Source organism: Falco rusticolus, chromosome 3 (assembly GCF_015220075.1).
Source record: "Falco rusticolus isolate bFalRus1 chromosome 3, bFalRus1.pri, whole genome shotgun sequence".
NCBI classification, from domain to species: Eukaryota; Metazoa; Chordata; class Aves; order Falconiformes; family Falconidae; genus Falco; species Falco rusticolus.
In genome coordinates, this window is record NC_051189.1 from 90384126 (window position 1) to 90402183 (window position 18058).

Consider the following 18058-nt stretch of genomic DNA (forward strand, 5'->3'; position numbering starts at 1 on the left):
AACTGATTGTTAAACGTGGTGTTTTCTGAATACTGCAAACCTCAGGTGCTCCCTTGGGTCACCAGGGGCTTTGGGGTTGGCCTTGCTGGGGTCTGCAGCAAAGAGCCTTTGCAGCACGGGGGTCCCGAGCCCCATGTTTGTTTCTGGGCAGGACTGCAGCGCCGCCTCTTCTTTTTGTGCTCTACTCCCAACCAGGGCTTGGTGGCCATCATCTAAATGGTGCTAGGTTGCTCTGTGCTTCATTTTGTGAACAGTGTAACTCGGCTGTCTCAGGTGAGGAACATAAAAGCATCATTTGAAGGTGGGGGGAGTGTAGTCACCTGCGTGCATGTTGTGCGCTCTGGGTACGGGCCTGCTGCTGGGCACCCGAAGCTGGGGCGGGTGAGGTGTGTTCCTGGGGCTGCTGGAGAAAAAACTGGGGGTTATGCCAAAGGGAGCCCTGCGCGCTGTTACTTGCTTTACCTTAGAAAAGTAAAGACAACTGTGACCTCGAAGTGGAGGGTGACTGGAGCACGTGATGGGAAGGCAGAGATGTGCTACCCCAGTGCACTCGTCCCACCAGGCAAAGGAACCCCAAAGCTGCACCGCTGGCGCCGTGGGGTTTGGGGTTTCAATTGCCCACCGACCCCGCTGCCCCCCCGGGAAGCCCGGCCGCCCCCAGCCCGCCCCGGCCCCGCCCCGGCAGGCAAGGCGAGCGGCGGGGGCTGCCCTGGGGATGGGCAGCGCGGTGGCGGCGGCGGCGGGACGAAGGGCGGAGGTTTCCGGCCCCCCCTGCCCGTGCCCCCCTGCGCGGCGGCGGGGGCTCCTCCGGCAGCCTGTGGGCGGGGGCCGCGGGACGGCCGGTTTCGGTGGCGCGCTGGCACGGGGCGGCGGTGTAAGTAATGAAAGTAAAAGTAGTCGTTTGGGTTTGGGTATTTTCGTTTGGGTTGGTTTGTTCGTTTAGCGGAGAGCTCGGTAAAACCGCACAGCAGGGATGCGGGGCGTTTGTCCGTCTGGCGGTGGAAGCAGATAGTGTTATCTTGCAATTCCTGTAGAAGGGCCGCGCTGGAAACACGCAAGCTCTGGTGTAAACTCCTCCATGTTTTGTGTCTGCGCAGTGTTTGTAACACCACTGCTGGGCTGCTGCCCTGGTTGCTGAGGGCAGATGCACGAGTGCCTGTATCTGAAACTCCTTGAGGAAACAAGCTAGGAGCTGCCAAATCCAAAAGTCCTGCTGCAAGCGAGCAAAAGGAAGCAGGACTGAGCTGGGTGAGCAGGCAGGTTTTGCAACACCAAGCGGTACGGCCGCTGGCCTTTGGGTGGGTGCCTGCACCTGACCCAGCCCTTGCACCTTCCACCCCGCTCCAAGGGCCTCCTGGGGAGCATCTCACCCAAATGAATCACCGCTCGGGCTCTGCGGTGTCAGCCCTGAAGCTTTGTCCTGCGCTGTGTTTCTGCCTTCGCTAGCTGGTACACCGCCTTCAGCTAACAAACCCCGGGCTCCCTGCGCCTGCATTTAGGGCCACCCATCCCTGCTGGGACCGGGGGTGTTTGCACCTGGATGCAGTGTGCAGGTAGCTCACTTGTTCTCCACAGCGCAGGCTGGTGAAGATAGCGGTGCTTTACGCTGCTGAAGGTAAGCATGCATCTGAGCTTTGGGCGAGATCGGCACCTTTTTGTGGTGTGGTTTGTGCTGGGAAGACGGGCAGCGTGCTGAAAGGTGTGTTTATCTCCCTGTGCGGTTACTGTGAACGTCTGTGCAGCGTTCAGGTAGAAGAGCGGTGGAAGGCTGCATGGGTGAGCTCTCAGGCATGCCGGGGCTGTAACTTGCAATCCTGCCAGCACACATACTTCCAATTTCAAGTTAGAAGGCTTTTTTTGTACACAATGTATTTAAAGTTAGTGTGAAAGGGAAGGTTGGGATATACAATTTACATGGAAAACCCCCGCTTTTTCAATGTGACTGGTTTGGGGTTTTTAAGGAAGATGCATTGACAATGAAACTTGTTTCTATACCCAGCTGCAACCATGTCAATCCAACGTTTACTCTGTAAGTCACACGAGGTTAGGTTAGATTTTTGAAGAGTGTTTCCCAGAGTCCTTACTGAGTCTCTTATTTTTCAGCTACGACCATGGAGAACCTGCGTAATGCCAACAGCAGATTCGCACTTGATCTGCTCAGAAGGTTTAATGAGACCAACCCAACAGGAAACATTTTCTTCTCTCCTGTCAGTGTCTCTGCTGCTTTGGCCATGGTCCTTCTAGGGGCCAAAGGTAATACAGAGGCCCAGGTGCTGAAGGTTAGTAAAAAAAAATAATTAAAAAATAATTCTCTTTTGCTTTATATTTTATTTACATTAAAAATTGATGTGTTTTAGAGGAGGGAAAACGAAATGAGGGTATTTATTATTTTTATGTGCTCAGCACAAGAATCCTGTCATGCTCACTGAGTCTTCCTCAGGCTCTTTTCTCCCATTGCATCCTGCCTGCCCTGCTCCAGGGCCCTCTGTCCGTATTTGCTATGGCCCTTGTTTCTCATTTAATTTCACTTGTTAATTCCTGAAGTAGGAAACTAATTACATTGATTAATCAGTCTCCATGTAAATTGATTGGTGTTTCCAGCAGCAAGGCCTTAGTAGTTTTCATGAGACATATTGACAAAGAACTATTGCTTTGTAATACAAGGTCACCAATGGTACCCTTATTGCTAATAATACTGTGTATTTTGTTAGAAACACAATGGTAATAGTTTTATATTTAAAGCGTAACAACTATGATAATACCTGGCAATGCTACCTAAGTATCAGTATCTTAGTAACAGCCAGGCACTCGGGTATCTCTGAGGAGCTGAGCCCACGTGCTTGTTCTTACCATAGGTCAGGTAGGATAGTTTTAAAAGAACTCATTATAAATTGCAAAAACTATGTATGTAGGAGTGTGCCAGTTTCTTTTGAGGCCTCCTGCACAGAAGGGACTTGGTCACTCTTATTTTTCCCCTTTTTCAGGCTAACGCTTGCTAGCGCAAAAGGGCGTGTGAGACTTGTCATTGCAGTCACCATCATGTATTTGCCTGTGAATAATTTCACCTTTGTATTCTGGGCTTACGAGGAACTGTTCTATATTGTTGAGTGGTTCTGTGCTTACTCAGTAAGACAATAAAATTATTTTCTCACTACTTGCACAGACAGACTTTGAACATGTATTCCATGCAATCAAACTGACAGCCCCGCCTAGGATAAACTTACTGACAGCAGAAATCATGCAAAAGGAACTTGGGGGGAGGGTAAAAAAACCAAACCATGTTTCGACACAGTCACCTTCAATAATGCATGTTCCAGGACCACAATAGTTTACTTATGAAAACAGCTAATTATGGAGGCACTGACTGGTGGCTGTCAAGAGCCATTTGCAAGCATATAGAAATTTGTTTCTGTGATCGTATTCCTATTGTCAGTTGCCTCTGTGATGTGTTATCTCAGCTATTCGTATGTACAACACTGTGTATTTTTATATGTGTATAAATGTGGGCAGCAAGGCCTGTCCAAAATCCCAGTGAGATAAAATGAGGGCTTTCCTTTGAATCCAGCGGCTGTTCCACAGCAGTCTTCCCTGCCGAGAAATATGTGGTTTGAGTGTGAACATCCCTGCTTTGGTCATTCCCTGTCAGTGAGGTCAAGCAGCTTCTGCTGTTGTATCTGTAAGCCTTGACTAGCCGGCTTGCCTCTGGGAAAGGAGGCCCTGGTAAAGAGAAACAGCAGTAATGCATTTGATTTTTTAAGATGATACAGTTTTTTTGTATATATAAGCAGTTATATTTTCATAAAACCATAAAAAGTAATTGTTCTAAGTTTTCTTAAGACCTCACCTGTGCTAGTTTTGATTGTATGTTCTGAAAAGCAAAACCTCAGGTTCCCTTGGGCCAAAAGGGGAAGCAAGAAAGGTGTCTCTATGGCATCGTCTCTCTTCAGTCCCCACCTGGGAGCCGGTAGTCCACAGAGGGGAGGCATGCAGCTGTCACACAGATGGGACTCGGGGTTGTGATCAGCAGCTTCAGCTGTGACTCCGTATAAACCAGGAGCTTAATACAAATGACTGACACAGGCAGTGTAGCACCAAGAAACAAATTCATTCATTCTTTGAGTATTACAGAAGTCTCTAAGTGGCTTCCAGCCTCCTCCTGTCCTCCTCTCCTCAACCTACCTACCTGTTGGATCAGACCCACCCTATAGATATACTGTATGTTCTTTTAAGACAGCATTAGCAGCAGCTAGTTCACTTTTATTTCAGACGCTTCATTTTGACAAAGTTGAAGATATTCACTCGAGATTTCACGCTCTGACTACGGATATAAACAGGAGCAATGCTCCCTATCTCTTACGGCTTGCCAATCGGCTTTTTGGAGAGAAGTCCTACAGCTTCTTGCCGGTACGTTGGTGCAGATCATGATGGTGTGGTGGAACCTGGTGGGAAAATGTAGCTATTTGAGTTACTATGAAGTAGAAATATTTCTAGGCCTCTTTCTAAATGTTGCTGGGCAGTTGACAGAAGTGTTGCAGACATGCATATGCATTCCGTATCTGTAGGCATCTGTGCATCTCACCTAAAGGGTGTTACATAGCAACCCCTTTTCATTCCTTGTTCTGTTCTGCTGCTCTTGGGCTCAAGAGAAAAATCACTCGTCTAGGTTCTTAGTAACTATTGTAACATCCCACTCTGTTGCAACCAGCTTTTTAAGATGCAAGTAGCTCTGTGTCTGTTGCAATCAGCTTTTTAGGATTTTCATTGGTCTAGTACCACATTACTTAAATATTTTTGAAAACACTGTATTTATTTGGGAGGGGATGCCCAACATGTCTAAACAACATGCCTCTTCACCAGTGAATTATACCTTTGTGTGCACCTAGACTGCTATTTTTATCCCTCTTCAGCTTTTTCAGAGAGTTTTGTTTTATCCTAGCTGCCCTTGAGCCTCTTTCAGAAGAATGACAGATAAATATTGCAACACCTGCAGTAAGCACCCCATCAGCTGTATACGTGGCAGATGTACTATGAGAGGTGAAAAAAACCACCCAGCCTCAGAACCCCCCAGGCAGTGCACTGTTAGAGCCCCACCTCAGAGCAAGTGGTAATCTGTTTGAAGTGCACCTTATCTACATCATAAAGAGATGTTTTCTTATCTGCATGAAATGAAAGCTGTTCTTATCATTTCAAAATCTAGAGTTTCCTGACTAATACTCAGAAATTATATGGAGCTGATTTGGCTGCAGTTGACTTCCTTCATGCTTGTGATGAAGCCAGGAAAGAAGTTAACAAGTGGGTAGAGGAGAAAACTGAAGGTAAATGACTTTAGTTAATAAAGTAATTGGCAGTGTTTCATCCTTGGGGAGCAGGAATAGTTTTTGTTTTGTGCCGCCTTTAGAACTGTTTAATTTTGTCCTGGGATATTCACTCGATACGTTGACAGAACCAGAAAATACCTAAGCAAGACATTTCAATAGTTCCATAAGTCCTGAGACTTTTCCATTCTTTGTGTTCAGGCCCATGAGTGCAGGAGAGATGCCTAAACATAGATTTATACTCATGAGTTCAAGAACTTGTTTTAGACCATCCCAGCCCATGTTGTATACACATTTCTAAATCCAGTAATTCTAAATGTGGGTGTGTTCTAGTTTTTGTATGATGAGTCATATGATAATTTAAGCTAAAAATATTACATTTTCATCAAAGTACTGTATATCAAAAGTTATAGTAGTGTGTACTATTAAAAAGTATGGTGAAGTAGAGAACAGGTACTGAAAGATGCTTTATTGCAGGAATGGACTGGAGTTTTATATTTGTAGTATTTCTGTGGCATGAGTTTCTTCGTGTATGTTTTATATGCCATCAAATTATTACAAGATTGTGTTGTGACATTTTTTTTTCTGCCCCCTCTGCAGGTAAAATCCCTAATCTGCTGTCTGAAGGCTCAGTTGATAACACGACCAGGCTCATACTGGTGAATGCTATTTATTTCAAAGGAAGCTGGGCAGAGAAATTTAGAGAAGCTGACACCACTGACATGCCATTTCGCTTAAATAAGGTAATACAGATACACCTTGGTAGTACTTATCTAACAAAAAGGTCAAATAATGTACTAAATAATGTGCTAAAGTGAAGCGTTGCTTACACATAAAATAATGAAAAAAAACCAAGTAGAACATCTTTAATGAATGTTTTCAGATCACCTGAAAGAGGGTTTTAAATGGATTTTAGTATTTTTCTGTTTTCAGCAAGCTATTTGTTGTCTCACTTACTGGAGTAGTATCAGAGACAATTCTCACTTATAGATTAGGACCCTGCCCGTGCCTAGCAGAGTTGTGTCATCTAACAGTTTCAGCTGCTATGAACTGTGCCTGTTTGTGATGCTAGGTAAGCAGTACTAAAATTATAGCACATTTTGCTTAAGCCCCATTTTCTTGTTCTGTGTTCTGCCTGTGTTAACAGCTTTACAAGATACTGTATATAGTCACCTGCTTTATGTTGAACAGAGTTGATATTTGTTGACTTTTGATGAAATTTCTGGGGCTAGAGCAATAGAAAGGAACAGCAACTTGAAGAAATTGTTTTGCTTTCTGCAAGGACTGTGCTGTAGAAGCCAAAGGAGAACCAAATGTGATACAAACTCATTATGCTTTCAGAAAAAACTGTTATTAAACAGGCAGGCAGAAGTCTGACAAAGGCAGTTTTATAATCACCTGATATAATGGAGCAAGAGGTTTTGCAGGAATGCAGTTTTTAACTTGTTTTCTATCAGTTCTTTAAATTAGTATTTTCCTAACTGTTACTTTGGTACCTTTTATCCATCCAGAATGAAAGAAAGACAGTGAAAATGATGTATCAGAAAAATAAATTTTGTTTTGGGTACATCCCTGAAGTTAAGATCCGTGTTTTAGAGCTGCCTTATGATGGAAGAGAACTTAGCATGATCATCCTGTTACCTGATGACATTGAAGATGACTCCACTGGACTGCAGAAGGTGACCCATCTAGGCTAATGCAGTTATTTAATGGATAAGTTCAGCCATTCCAAATTAAAGCTTTAATGAACCCATGCTCTCAGAGCCAGTATCTGCAAGCATATTTTTAGACAGTGCTCTACTAGCACTGCAATAAGGTGTATGCGCAGGTGCTGCATCAGGAAGAGAAGTTGTGTTACGGTTTGTAAGTTGTGTTCATGTGTCCTTCAGCTTGCTGAACTGAACCATGAGGCAGACTGTGAAAACAAAGTTGACCATGAGAATTAACTTGCCTTGCTTGTTTTTTTCATGACAGAGCTTTTCTTTCATTACCTTTAAAAATCTTTATTTTCTTAGCCTTGAAGTAGTGAGATAGTTTTCCATGAAATGACCAGGAAAACATCAGCTTCTCTGAGCTCTCTGATGATGATTTTTGTTACTTCTTTTTAATTATATAATTCCATTTAGTTAGGTTAAACCGTAAGAATGACTGGTTTTGGGTGCAGTCTGTGCATGTTTTTCCCTTCTGTACATTGCAGCAAGAAGCAAGTGTCTGCATTGTTTTGTAAAGTAAAAACTGCACTGATTCTGCTTTATTTTAGTAGCATTTGTTTGATCTATATGGAGCCATCAAAGATAAGGGTATAGTCATTTTTATATAGTTGCATAGTGCTCTGTAAAGCCTTGTAAATGTTACTGAAATATTGTAGAAATATATAAATGGAAATATACGTAGAAATATTTCTACACTGGTGATAGGTAATGAATTCTGTCTTTTTAATTCTAGCTGGAAAAGCAGCTTACCTTAGAGAAACTCCAGGAATGGACATGTCCAGAGCATCTATATTCCACTGACGTTCATGTGCGTTTGCCAAAGTTTAAGCTAGAGGAAAGCTATGACCTTACATCAGATTTAGCTGCTATGGGCCTGTTGGATGTATTTGACAGTGGCAAGGCTAACTTGTCTGGAATGTCAGGGGCACGTGACCTCTTTCTCTCTAAAATTGTCCACAAGGCTTTTGTAGAAGTGAATGAGGAAGGCACGGAAGCTGCAGCTGCTACTGCTGGCATTGCTATGCTCTGCATGGTGATGGAAGAAGATTTCAATGCTGACCATCCTTTCCTTTTCTTTATTCGCCACAACCCAACGCAAAGCATACTTTTCTTTGGCAGATATACTTCTCCATAAAAGAGAACTTAGCATTTGCAGACCAGTTCCTTCTGTAGTTAATAAAAGCTTTGCTCCTGAATGGGTTGGATGTAGAAAGTTTGTATGTAGAAAGTTAATGCTCCTGTTCCTAGTAACTTTGACTGAAATTCTGCCTTTCCCGTTAATACAATCCCAGAGAAAGTGAGGGGTATTTTATTTTTCTTTCTTGAGATTGACACCATCTTTAATAACTAGGAAAATCTTAGCTGCAGCAGAAGAAATCTTTTGAAATTTGACTAGAAATACTCTTGGAAGGATCTTTGTCTTTCAAAGCACAGGACCACCCTGCATGCATCCTTGCATGGGTTTCTGTGTGTTGACAGCCCCATGTTGCAGTAACTTAAAATAATCCAGTCATTTCTTGTGCACGTATACTAGGATGTTCTTGCAAAGCTATTCCTCCCCTGAAGTCTTGCTTTTCAAAAATACCTGAACAAAATACTCCCAGGCACCAAAAGGCATGTTCCTGAACAGCTGAGTTTACCCAGTTCTGTCGTGAAATAGAAGGTCAGATAACATTTGTTTAGAGACATCTATTAATAGAGAAAGGATTAAGCTATTTAAACAAAACTAACCCCTTGCAGTTATTAGCCAAAAAACTTGCAACACAGCTTTTGAATGAGGAGGATAAATGAGTAACAACTTCAGGTGACATGCTTAAAGAGATTTTTAAAATGTATAGTGTGGTGCCATTTTAGTTACTGAAAACGTGAAAATGTGTCGGGGCTTAAGAGGTTTTGGGTGCTAGAAGCTAATGGGTGCCTTTCTGCATGTTCAGGAGCTTTCAATACAACACTAGATGCTGGCCACACAGCTTTGCAGAGGATGACTGTGTATAATCTGCAGTAAATGTCTGATACGTCTCTTTATCTACAAGGATTCGACATTTATTGAGCTGACTTCCATTGAGTTTTACAACTGTAACACAACTATACAACAGCCATATGCCTGGGAGCCACTGTAATTACATACTGGTAGTGTTCTGTGTTTATTTCTGGAGGTTATTTGCTTGTATCGTGTATGTCTTGGGTACCGTAATGTTTACCTGTACAACCTTAGTTTGAAGTGGGCCACAATAATTTGTTGAATTAAAAGCTGTATATGCTTTTTGTCTTTCTTCAAACAACAAATAATAGTCTTTATTTCTTAAACTGTGTTCAAAATGGAAACTTCTGAGTATAAAAGTAACTGTCTACCTGAAGGCTAGCTGCAGAGAAAACCACTGGTGCGCCAGATGTGGTCAGCTGTATAAAGGCCTCGGCCTGTTTGGAGTAGGTGAAAATACTGAAAAACAAATTACTCGGTAGAAAAGATGATTGTGTGAGCCATCAGTTTCCCTGGTGTAATGGCCCCAGCTGCTGGCATCTACAGGGAACAGAGGGAGAGAGTAACAGTTTACATGAAATGACACAAGTTCTTGGTCTGTACATTAGTAAATACTTCCATGTGTTAGCAACACCTCAGTTGCAAAGGCTCTGGTAAATTTGTTAAGGAGAGTGTGTATTGCAGAGGGCAGATGTGAACGTAACCCCTTCTGTGCTAAATGCTTTGAAAACCCGAGGCTCTGTAAATAAGTGAGAAAAACATTAGCACAGAATCCATGAGAAAATTTGTAGTGGTTTGACGCTGCAACAGTTCTGGGTTTCTAGGCCTTCATCTTCAGCCTTTAAGCAAACAAAAGCTTCCACTGCCACAGAGGGGTTTTGACCAAGTAAAGCTCAAAAACTCCATTGTAATTACATCCTTATCTTCATATGCTTAAATGCAAGACACACGATGCTGTAATTCCCAGGAGATCAGAAGAAAGATAAAACCTTGCATAATAGAACAAATCAGTGTAGCTTTATGAAGAGGCTCATGTATTTCTTTATTACTTTGGTCTCAGTGTTCATTAACTAACTGAACTATTATATTGAGACAAATTTGTCTTTCTACAGACAGGAGGCACAAAATAAAATCTCAGTAATAGGAACCTCAATAAAGTTAGTTTCATATTCAACCATTTAAAAAAATGAACAGCAAGCCTACTGGCAGATATTCCTCTCTCATAATTCATATCCCACAGTAAGACAGTTGGACAGTTGTGAGTGTTTTTCCTTAATACTCCTTTTTTTCCTGTGCCCCTCTCAGAACAAGTGATTGACAAGGGCTGACTCCAACAGGGAAAACTGAAATTCCAGCTGTATTCACAGTTCAAAAAATGAAACGGTGCTTTGACTAGCTTATGTGAAGGGCTTTATTTTTAGAACTACTGCATGAACACAGGTCTCACTGAGTTCAAAGCATGGTAATTTTCAGTATGAGATGCTTTAACTGTGGAAAAAGGGAGAAAATGTGATTTTAATGAATTAAAGATACACTATACAAGACGAGAGAATGTTACAACAGAAGTCTCAATAGAAAATCAGGACACTTAACCTTGGTCTTAGCTAAGTAGCAGTCATAATTCCACACCCACAATATAAAAAAAAATACTTTCCATATAAAAAAGTTTGGTTTATATTAACCCAAGAGACCACAACATTATAAAGTCAGGCTCACTACCGTTAAATCTTCTAGGAGGAGACTGGTAAGTACTTCAGCATGAATTTCCCTGTTCAAAACCAATTTGCAACAGGCTGTGGGTTTGCGAACACAACACCTGTGTTTCTTCCAGTGGAAGAGAGATTACAGCAGGTGGAGTTCATGCTCCACTTTGGCCTCTCCTAAGCAGACCAAACTTTATAACGATCCAAAACTCAGAGCAATATTTACTGTGATGTGATGAGTAAGCCAGACTTTGTACTGCTGCTTACACAGACTTTTTATGATAGCCCTCTGATTTCAGTAATTTAAAAAGAAAAAACCACCAACCACCACCACCATTTGGCTGCTTTTTGTCTGATTCATACTGTGTAAGTTGCTCTTCCTAGAAAATATGTATAATCGTGTGGATAAGGAGGACAGTTATCTCTGGGTTTTAAGTCACCTTATCCTAGAGATAAATTCACACAAATGAGTTAACTCAAGAGCATGTTTAGTAATACTTTTAACTGTTAAATGCTTTCAGTTATTTATATACGACCAAAATCCTGGTAAAGTACATAAACCTGATCAAGTCCTCAGATGTCTTAGAGACAGATATTTGTCTTGATTTTTTATATATGGTGTCAGACAGGTATAATACCAGTGCAATTCACTTGAACCTGCTGAGATAAAAAGGTGCAATCAAAATAAGAAACTGGCTTTTGGATGTTTGGGGTTTTGGTTGTTTTGGGGTTTTTGGTTTTTTTGGGGGGGTTGGGGTTTTTTTTCTTTTTTTTTTTTTTTTGACTGTAACAAACCTGTCTAGCTCTGTCATGTCATCTTATGGTACCATCTAAATACATATTCTTATCCGTATTTGTTAAGGGGCCTATGCAATCGTCGACTACTTAATAACAATAGAAGACAAAACCCACAGCCAAAATCCTGGAAAGCGTAGCCTGCCTGGAAGCACGCTGAACATGCGCAGCGGCTGCTGGCACTTCAGACTAATTCATCACGTCAGCCAGAGAATGCTGTATCTTCAGGTCAAATAGAACTTCAAACAACGAGCTTGTATAATCACTTTTATTTTTAAGTCGTATCATGGAAAATGACAGTCATTTTGGCCAAGAACTTCTCCTGACATGAGAGAAAGCACTCACAGAAAAGGGAAGAAAATGCAGCCCAGAGGTTAACTGAGGATTTAAACTCTGTGCATGGAAAACAGCACGAGAAATTTAAAATAGAACTCATGATTTCATATAAATATTTAGTATAAAAGCCTGGACAACTCCTTACCAGCTATATCGTCCAGTTGTTTTATCTCCGAGAGTCAAACTAGCTAAATAATGGAAACAGTATTCATTAGATAACTTTTTAAAAACTGCAATGGAATTCATTGGGGGCATTACTTAACTGATGTTTCTGGTCCTGCTATCCGTATCTATGACATTGGTATGTTCCCATTGGGAGAAACAACTGGTAACAGTTCAAGATGTTTCTCGTGTATTGAATTCACCATCATGGGCTATGTCATGGCCTTTCTCATGGCCTGCATTACTTCTGAGTGGAACAACTTAAATAAAAGAAAAAGAGATCGTGGCATGGTGGATTTTCATGGTGGTCTTTACAGTGGAAGCAACTGCCACCTGACAGGATCCAAATCTCATCCCTCATTTTTTGGTGCCACTGCAATATTTGGTATTTCCTTAAAGCTCTAAACTCTGAAGATAAATACACCACTGTATCAACATGTGGTTCTTAAGAAGAGACCATTCTTGCCCTTAAGTGAGCATGAAAATGTAAGCCCCGGGGACTCAAGGCCAGAAAACAAAGAAACATTACTTCACTATTTTTAAATTTCATTAGCTCATCTTGTGCTTCTGAAGCAATTTCACCAGGAGATTGGTTTCTGCTTGTTGAAAGCAGCATTGCCAACCCTATGGGGGACTTTACACATCATCCTGAGAGGAAACTGCCCTTTTTGCCTTGGGGCTGTTTCAGAGGGACAGCAAATGGTGCGGGGTGAAGCGTCCATGTCTGAGCGCGTCTGGCACGGTGCACTTTTTAATTGGGCACGGAGTAGCGGAGATGACCGACCCTCTTTAAAGGGGATATAAAAGAGATGCACATCAATCAGCGGGAGGGAGAGAGCAGGGAGCAGCAGCCTTGTTTCCAGCGTAGCACCTTGCAACTGCCACCGGGAGGAAGGGAAAAGGTACGTTAACACTTTGCTTGGAAAGAGACCATGAGGCACGATGGCTTTGAAACTTCAACCTGTGTGTTGCCAACATTTTAGTAGCCCGCGAGACTGCACCGTCTGCTGGAGCTGTCCTGAGGGGCACAATTTTTTTTCATGCAGGACTGCGAAAAACCCAGCTGGGGCTGAGGAACGGAAAGGCGCCTCTGGACGTTTTGCCAGGCTGTGCTGCCCTCTGAAGGCGAGCGCACGCTGCTCTGATTTACTCCAGCACCGGGAGAGACCGGGAGTAAGGCTGCTCTGAACCTGGGACATGGGAGGAGACAACTGCTAGTTTCCAAGGGAAAGGAGGAGCAGGGGAAGGAGAGGAGTACAAGGCACCCTACCCAGGATACGCAGCAAGCTCAATCACAGGCAAAAATATTAGTTATTGGCTTAACTTAGCAATATCCCCTGGCCTAAGACACTTGCAGGCTCACGTGTCCTGTGTGTTAACCACCCCAGGGCACGCACTGAAATCCCTTTATGAGAGAAAACCTGCAGAGCACCAGCCATCCTGCACAGTCTTCTGCTGATGGGAGAGACCAGCCCCCCCTGGGGAGTTCATCTGTATGATGAATAAAACTGACCTAGGTTCTTAGCCAGACCATTTTTGCCACTGGAAAATTATTAATGAAGTCTCCACAGTAAGGTCAGCAGGTTCTACTTGTGTCTTTCTGTTTCCTTTTGGTAGGGAGAAATGGGAAACAGTACAAAGAACCACGGGAAACACCATATACATGGAAACAGCAATTGTGACCAACCCAAGAACAACTTAATCAAACCTCCCTCCCCTCTTCCGGGAAACCCAGGACTCTGTCTCACTCCATGCTACACCTGCTCAGCTGGTGTCGTCTCAGTGGTAGGTATGGGGACCAGGGAGAGAAGACTTACCACCGCTGTTCTGCTCCTGAAAGAGCTGCTTTGTGGGGGCTGGTCTCAAAGCTCCCGTCCCATTTCTGTGATTTCAGCCTCGTGGCTGGTGCTGATCACAGCAGTCTTGGCTGCTTGGATTATTCTGAACCAGTGTTTCAGAGGGACCTCCTCACGCCATTATTCCTCTGTGTAGATTCAGCTATATTTGTACAACCAGGAGTCCTCTACCCCTACTTTCACCTCAACCCACATGTTTCTTCCCAGCACTCAAAAGTTCCCAAGTGAGCACCAGACAAGATCCCTGGCTCAAATCTACAGGTTACAAAAACTTTCCCTAACCTGCACTCATACAGAATCAAAGTCCATTAACTTCAGAGTGACCCTATCATGATCACATCTTGCCTTATTTCTCCATATGCCTTTCAGAGGACTAGCAGGGTAAAAATACTAATCTAATTAGACTACTGCATTAATTCAAGGAACAAGAAAGTTCCAACCAAACAACAAAAACCAGTGAATCTGGGATTAAAAAACCCCATGCAAATTTACATAAATGAAGCTTGTCAAAAGACTCACTTATATTTAGAAAGACACTTTGCTCAAAGCTTCCAAAAACTATCAGTATTATCAGCTTCTGGGTTGCAGTAGATGCCATGGAGGGATACCAAGCCTACTGCCAGTTTTATAACCCACTGTTTAGACAAGACAGGGCAGCTGTTGACCAAAACCTTTAGCAATGCGTGTCCAACCCCAGAAAAGAATAGTTGTGACATATTCTACAGCTGAATTACCCTAGTAGTTTCAATTTCGTGCAATATATAAAAGCTAACATCACTAAGAATAAGAATCTGAAATGTCTCGCTAGTAATACTAAACCCGTCTTCACACTTTGCTGGTATTCTTCGTCACTAAATCCCCTTTCTTGCACACTCGATAAGCATGTACCAGGAATGTCCTCTAATATCTGACCCAAATAGCAACACTTTATGTCCTCCCAATACTAGCCCAGCAAAGCAAAATAAACCCATGTTTTTTTGTTACTGTCTTTAGTGTTAGTAACTAAATCTTGAGTTAGAAAAAACAATTATAGCCAACTAGTGGGTTATAACTAACCAATATATCCTCTGTTTTAGGCAATGACTTCTCATATGCATGCCACAGAGTGCAAATGGTAGTATCTAAGCCCTCACAGATACGGAAAGCCTTACTTCTTGCATTACTACACATGTATGACCCTGGTCAGTCACTTTGCATTTAATCTCAGAGCTCCAAGAGTAATCATCTTCTGGCTATTGCACTGGATCATGAAAGGTTGTGGAAAAGTTTTACAAAGTGAAAAATTCTTTCCCTTCAAGCACAATTTTTGGTGTTACGTATTTTATCATTCTAGTACTGCCCTGAAGATCCTCATCTGCTTTATTCAAAAGTCTTATTATGGGACAGACACTGTAATTATTAATTTAAAACAAAAATTAGTCTTATTCTGTTTTCAGCCAGAAATCTCAGTTGCTTTTTACCAGACAAAATACAATGACCCTGCTAGACAGCTGAGCGACTTAACAGTTTACGGTTTACAGTTACGGTATTTTCTCTGTAATATGAGGAATAAGGAACAATCCTTTGTTGGTACTTAATTCTGCAGCTTCTATTGTTCCATAACTCATCTGTAAAATTACAGGAAAGACAATGCCGACATCTCCATCCCCACATATCCATTTAAGTCATACCTTATCTATTAGTACAGAATACTTCATTTATTACCTTCATAATATAGGTGACCTAAACATTTTTTCCCCGCAGTTTTTAGAGAAATCGCAATTTGGTCCATGAACAGGCGTATCCTCCTCATCAGTAGGGGAGCGTGAATGGATCCCATATCCTTTTCCCTTAACATCACAGCACGTTGTAAGATTTATGTGTCATGTCACACACAGTAGATGGAGGTGTTAGTCAGTAGATGAGGAAAAGACCCAGGCTCTGCATAGGGCTGTGGGTCTTCGCCTTCTTCCAAACAACAGAAGGAGGGCTGCCAAGTCGGAGAAAACTTGCAGTATAGCACTGTACGGATAACACACAAGTGCTTAGAGGCTGAGGGTGGGAAAAAGGAGCACAGACCAAGTATTTATGAAGGGAGAACCCACAGTTTATTCAGACAAGGGCAGGAAAATCTATTTGCTTGAATGACAATTTGTGTCAATTACAGAGAATGCGTATCACACCTACACCACCTTCCACTGGAAGCCCAAGGTATTTGGGGCACAAACTACACGGTGTTGTTGCAGTTTCCTGTCACCTCCAGCTCTTGTTTCTATTGATGCAGAAACTTTTCTGTCACATTTAAGGGGAAAAACAGCTGCAGTCAATAATTACTTTTAAATTACTTTGCCTTACTTGCAGGCTTTCTTAGGACCTCACTTCGATTCCCTCCATGCAGCAGCTTATGTTGTCTTTCCTCATTTCAGCCATAAGCTTTCCTTACAGGACAGTGGCAGGACCATCACAGGAGCACTAAGAACAGAAGAGATTGTTTCTCTTAGCAATTTTGCAGTGGCCTGCAAGCAACTCAGAGACACTGCAGAGAAAATAATGATCTCTGCACAGCTGGACTGGCTGTAGCCTCTATTGCCACAGACTTTTTTTGGCTGATAGAGACTCTTACCTGCTGAACTCCACCAAGTCTTTGCTGAGTGCAGACCACCACAGAGGACTTTCACCAGGTGCACCTCAAATACACCAAGCTGCTCAGAACAGGGAGTGTCAGAGAGGTATGTGGGACAAAATGCATGATTAGCATTCTGCAAAAATTCTGTGCAACTATCGCTGTAACATCTGTTTGTTGTACACAATTTGTTTTAACAAGGGAAGTCTGATCAAGCCTTAAGTTGAAGCACTGTAAATAGAAAGATAAGGCTTTTGAGTACAGATTTCTGTCAACCCCAGGCAAGAAACTGCGGTCTGGGGTTTCCCTTGGGTAAAATTTTATGTTGAATTAGATTTGAGCATTAGTAGGTACTAGCAAAGTTAAGAAAATCTGGTGAGGTTATCCCATTCTTCTTGCTAATAGAAGAAAACAAGAATAGAAAAATACCTCAGACTGCATTAGTCCAACACTTGTAACTGCCAGTTGTATCGAAGGGAAGCACACCAACCTCGTACACCTGTAAGACAGAAAAACCTATTTAAGTTTACCAATCCATTGAATGGATTTGTTTATCAAGCTGGGGTCCAGGCTTGCAAATCACGGGCCATTTAAAGAAATAGTTACATCAACTCTCTGTCTTAAGAATTAAAGTGAACATTGGCCGTAATTTTGCCATGAGTATTTTGGATTAATATAATCCCATGGTTTCACCCCTGTTCCCATCTTTCTATGTATCTTGGAAAGGCAGACACAAACTCCTACCCTGCTAAAGCATCAGGAGAAGTAGCTCCTACCCTGCTAAAGCGCTCTCCTGTGAAGAACAGGGGTACTTTTTTGTGGAAGGAGAACACATAGAAACATTTAAGGAATCTGACTCAAACCGTTTCTCCAGAAGTAACACTCATGCCATTGGTTTAATTTCGGAAATATTTCAGTTATACCATGACCCTTGGCTTAAATCCCATGTTTTTGTCATGCAGAAGAACTTCATATGAAGAGTACCAAGCTAGAAGCCTCAATACAAAATTAATCTCCAATACAAACACCCTTCGGTCAAGGGAAGACAGTAATGAAATGTTTGCAGGTTGTATATTGATCAAGGCCAAGTTCCAGCAATCCTGAAACCTAAGAGTAGTCAGCCGAATTTCCTGCCACAGGAAAGTTAAAAGTTGGCTTCCTGACTTGGAACTGCATCCTCAGACCACAGACCTCCTGATCTGCAAAAGCAGCTTTGAATGAACTCCAGATGCGCAGTTGTGGCAACCCCTCTGACCTAAGCTCCGCACAGCACCAAGTACCTCTGCTGTCGGGAAATACCCACCTGCAATTTGTGTACACCAGGCAGCCAACAGCCCGTGGCTGCCCTGTGTCACAGGTACAGCTTGACAGGCGCAAGGAGCTCAACACGGCTCCAGCGCAACACAGACCTTCCTTCGCCAAAGAATGAAGCATTTATTTACAAGCTGAATGCGGTAGCTGAATAGAAGTTTTTAAAAAGTGTTGAAATGTGATACTGTAAATGTGAAATGTAGCACCATTCATTGTTCAGCAAGGTAACACATCAGAAAAAAAAAACCCCAGATGATTCAATAGCATTAAAAAAAAATAATAAAA

The 18058-nt window shown here is 42.4% G+C and overlaps 1 protein-coding gene across 3 annotated transcripts; it reads left to right on the forward strand.

Moving 5' to 3' along the window:
* The first annotated feature begins 706 nt into the window (after positions 1 to 706).
* Positions 707 to 9309, forward strand: LOC119144670 (leukocyte elastase inhibitor-like). 3 transcript variants are annotated; one of them, XM_037380294.1, is made up of 8 exons: positions 707 to 874; positions 2104 to 2279; positions 4267 to 4404; positions 5198 to 5315; positions 5916 to 6058; positions 6827 to 6994; positions 7761 to 8182; positions 8454 to 9309. In XM_037380294.1, the coding sequence occupies exons 2-7, from the start codon at positions 2112 to 2114 to the stop codon at positions 8160 to 8162; spliced, it is 1137 nt and encodes a 378-aa protein (XP_037236191.1). In that variant the 5' UTR covers positions 707 to 874; positions 2104 to 2111; the 3' UTR covers positions 8163 to 8182; positions 8454 to 9309. The 3 variants fall into 3 exon arrangements, with proteins under 3 accessions (XP_037236191.1, XP_037236193.1, XP_037236194.1); XM_037380296.1 differs by lacking the exon at positions 707 to 874 and adding an exon at positions 898 to 1248 and having other exon boundaries at positions 7761 to 9309; XM_037380297.1 differs by lacking the exon at positions 707 to 874 and adding an exon at positions 1257 to 1615 and having other exon boundaries at positions 7761 to 9309.
* The last annotated feature ends 8749 nt before the right edge of the window (positions 9310 to 18058 follow it).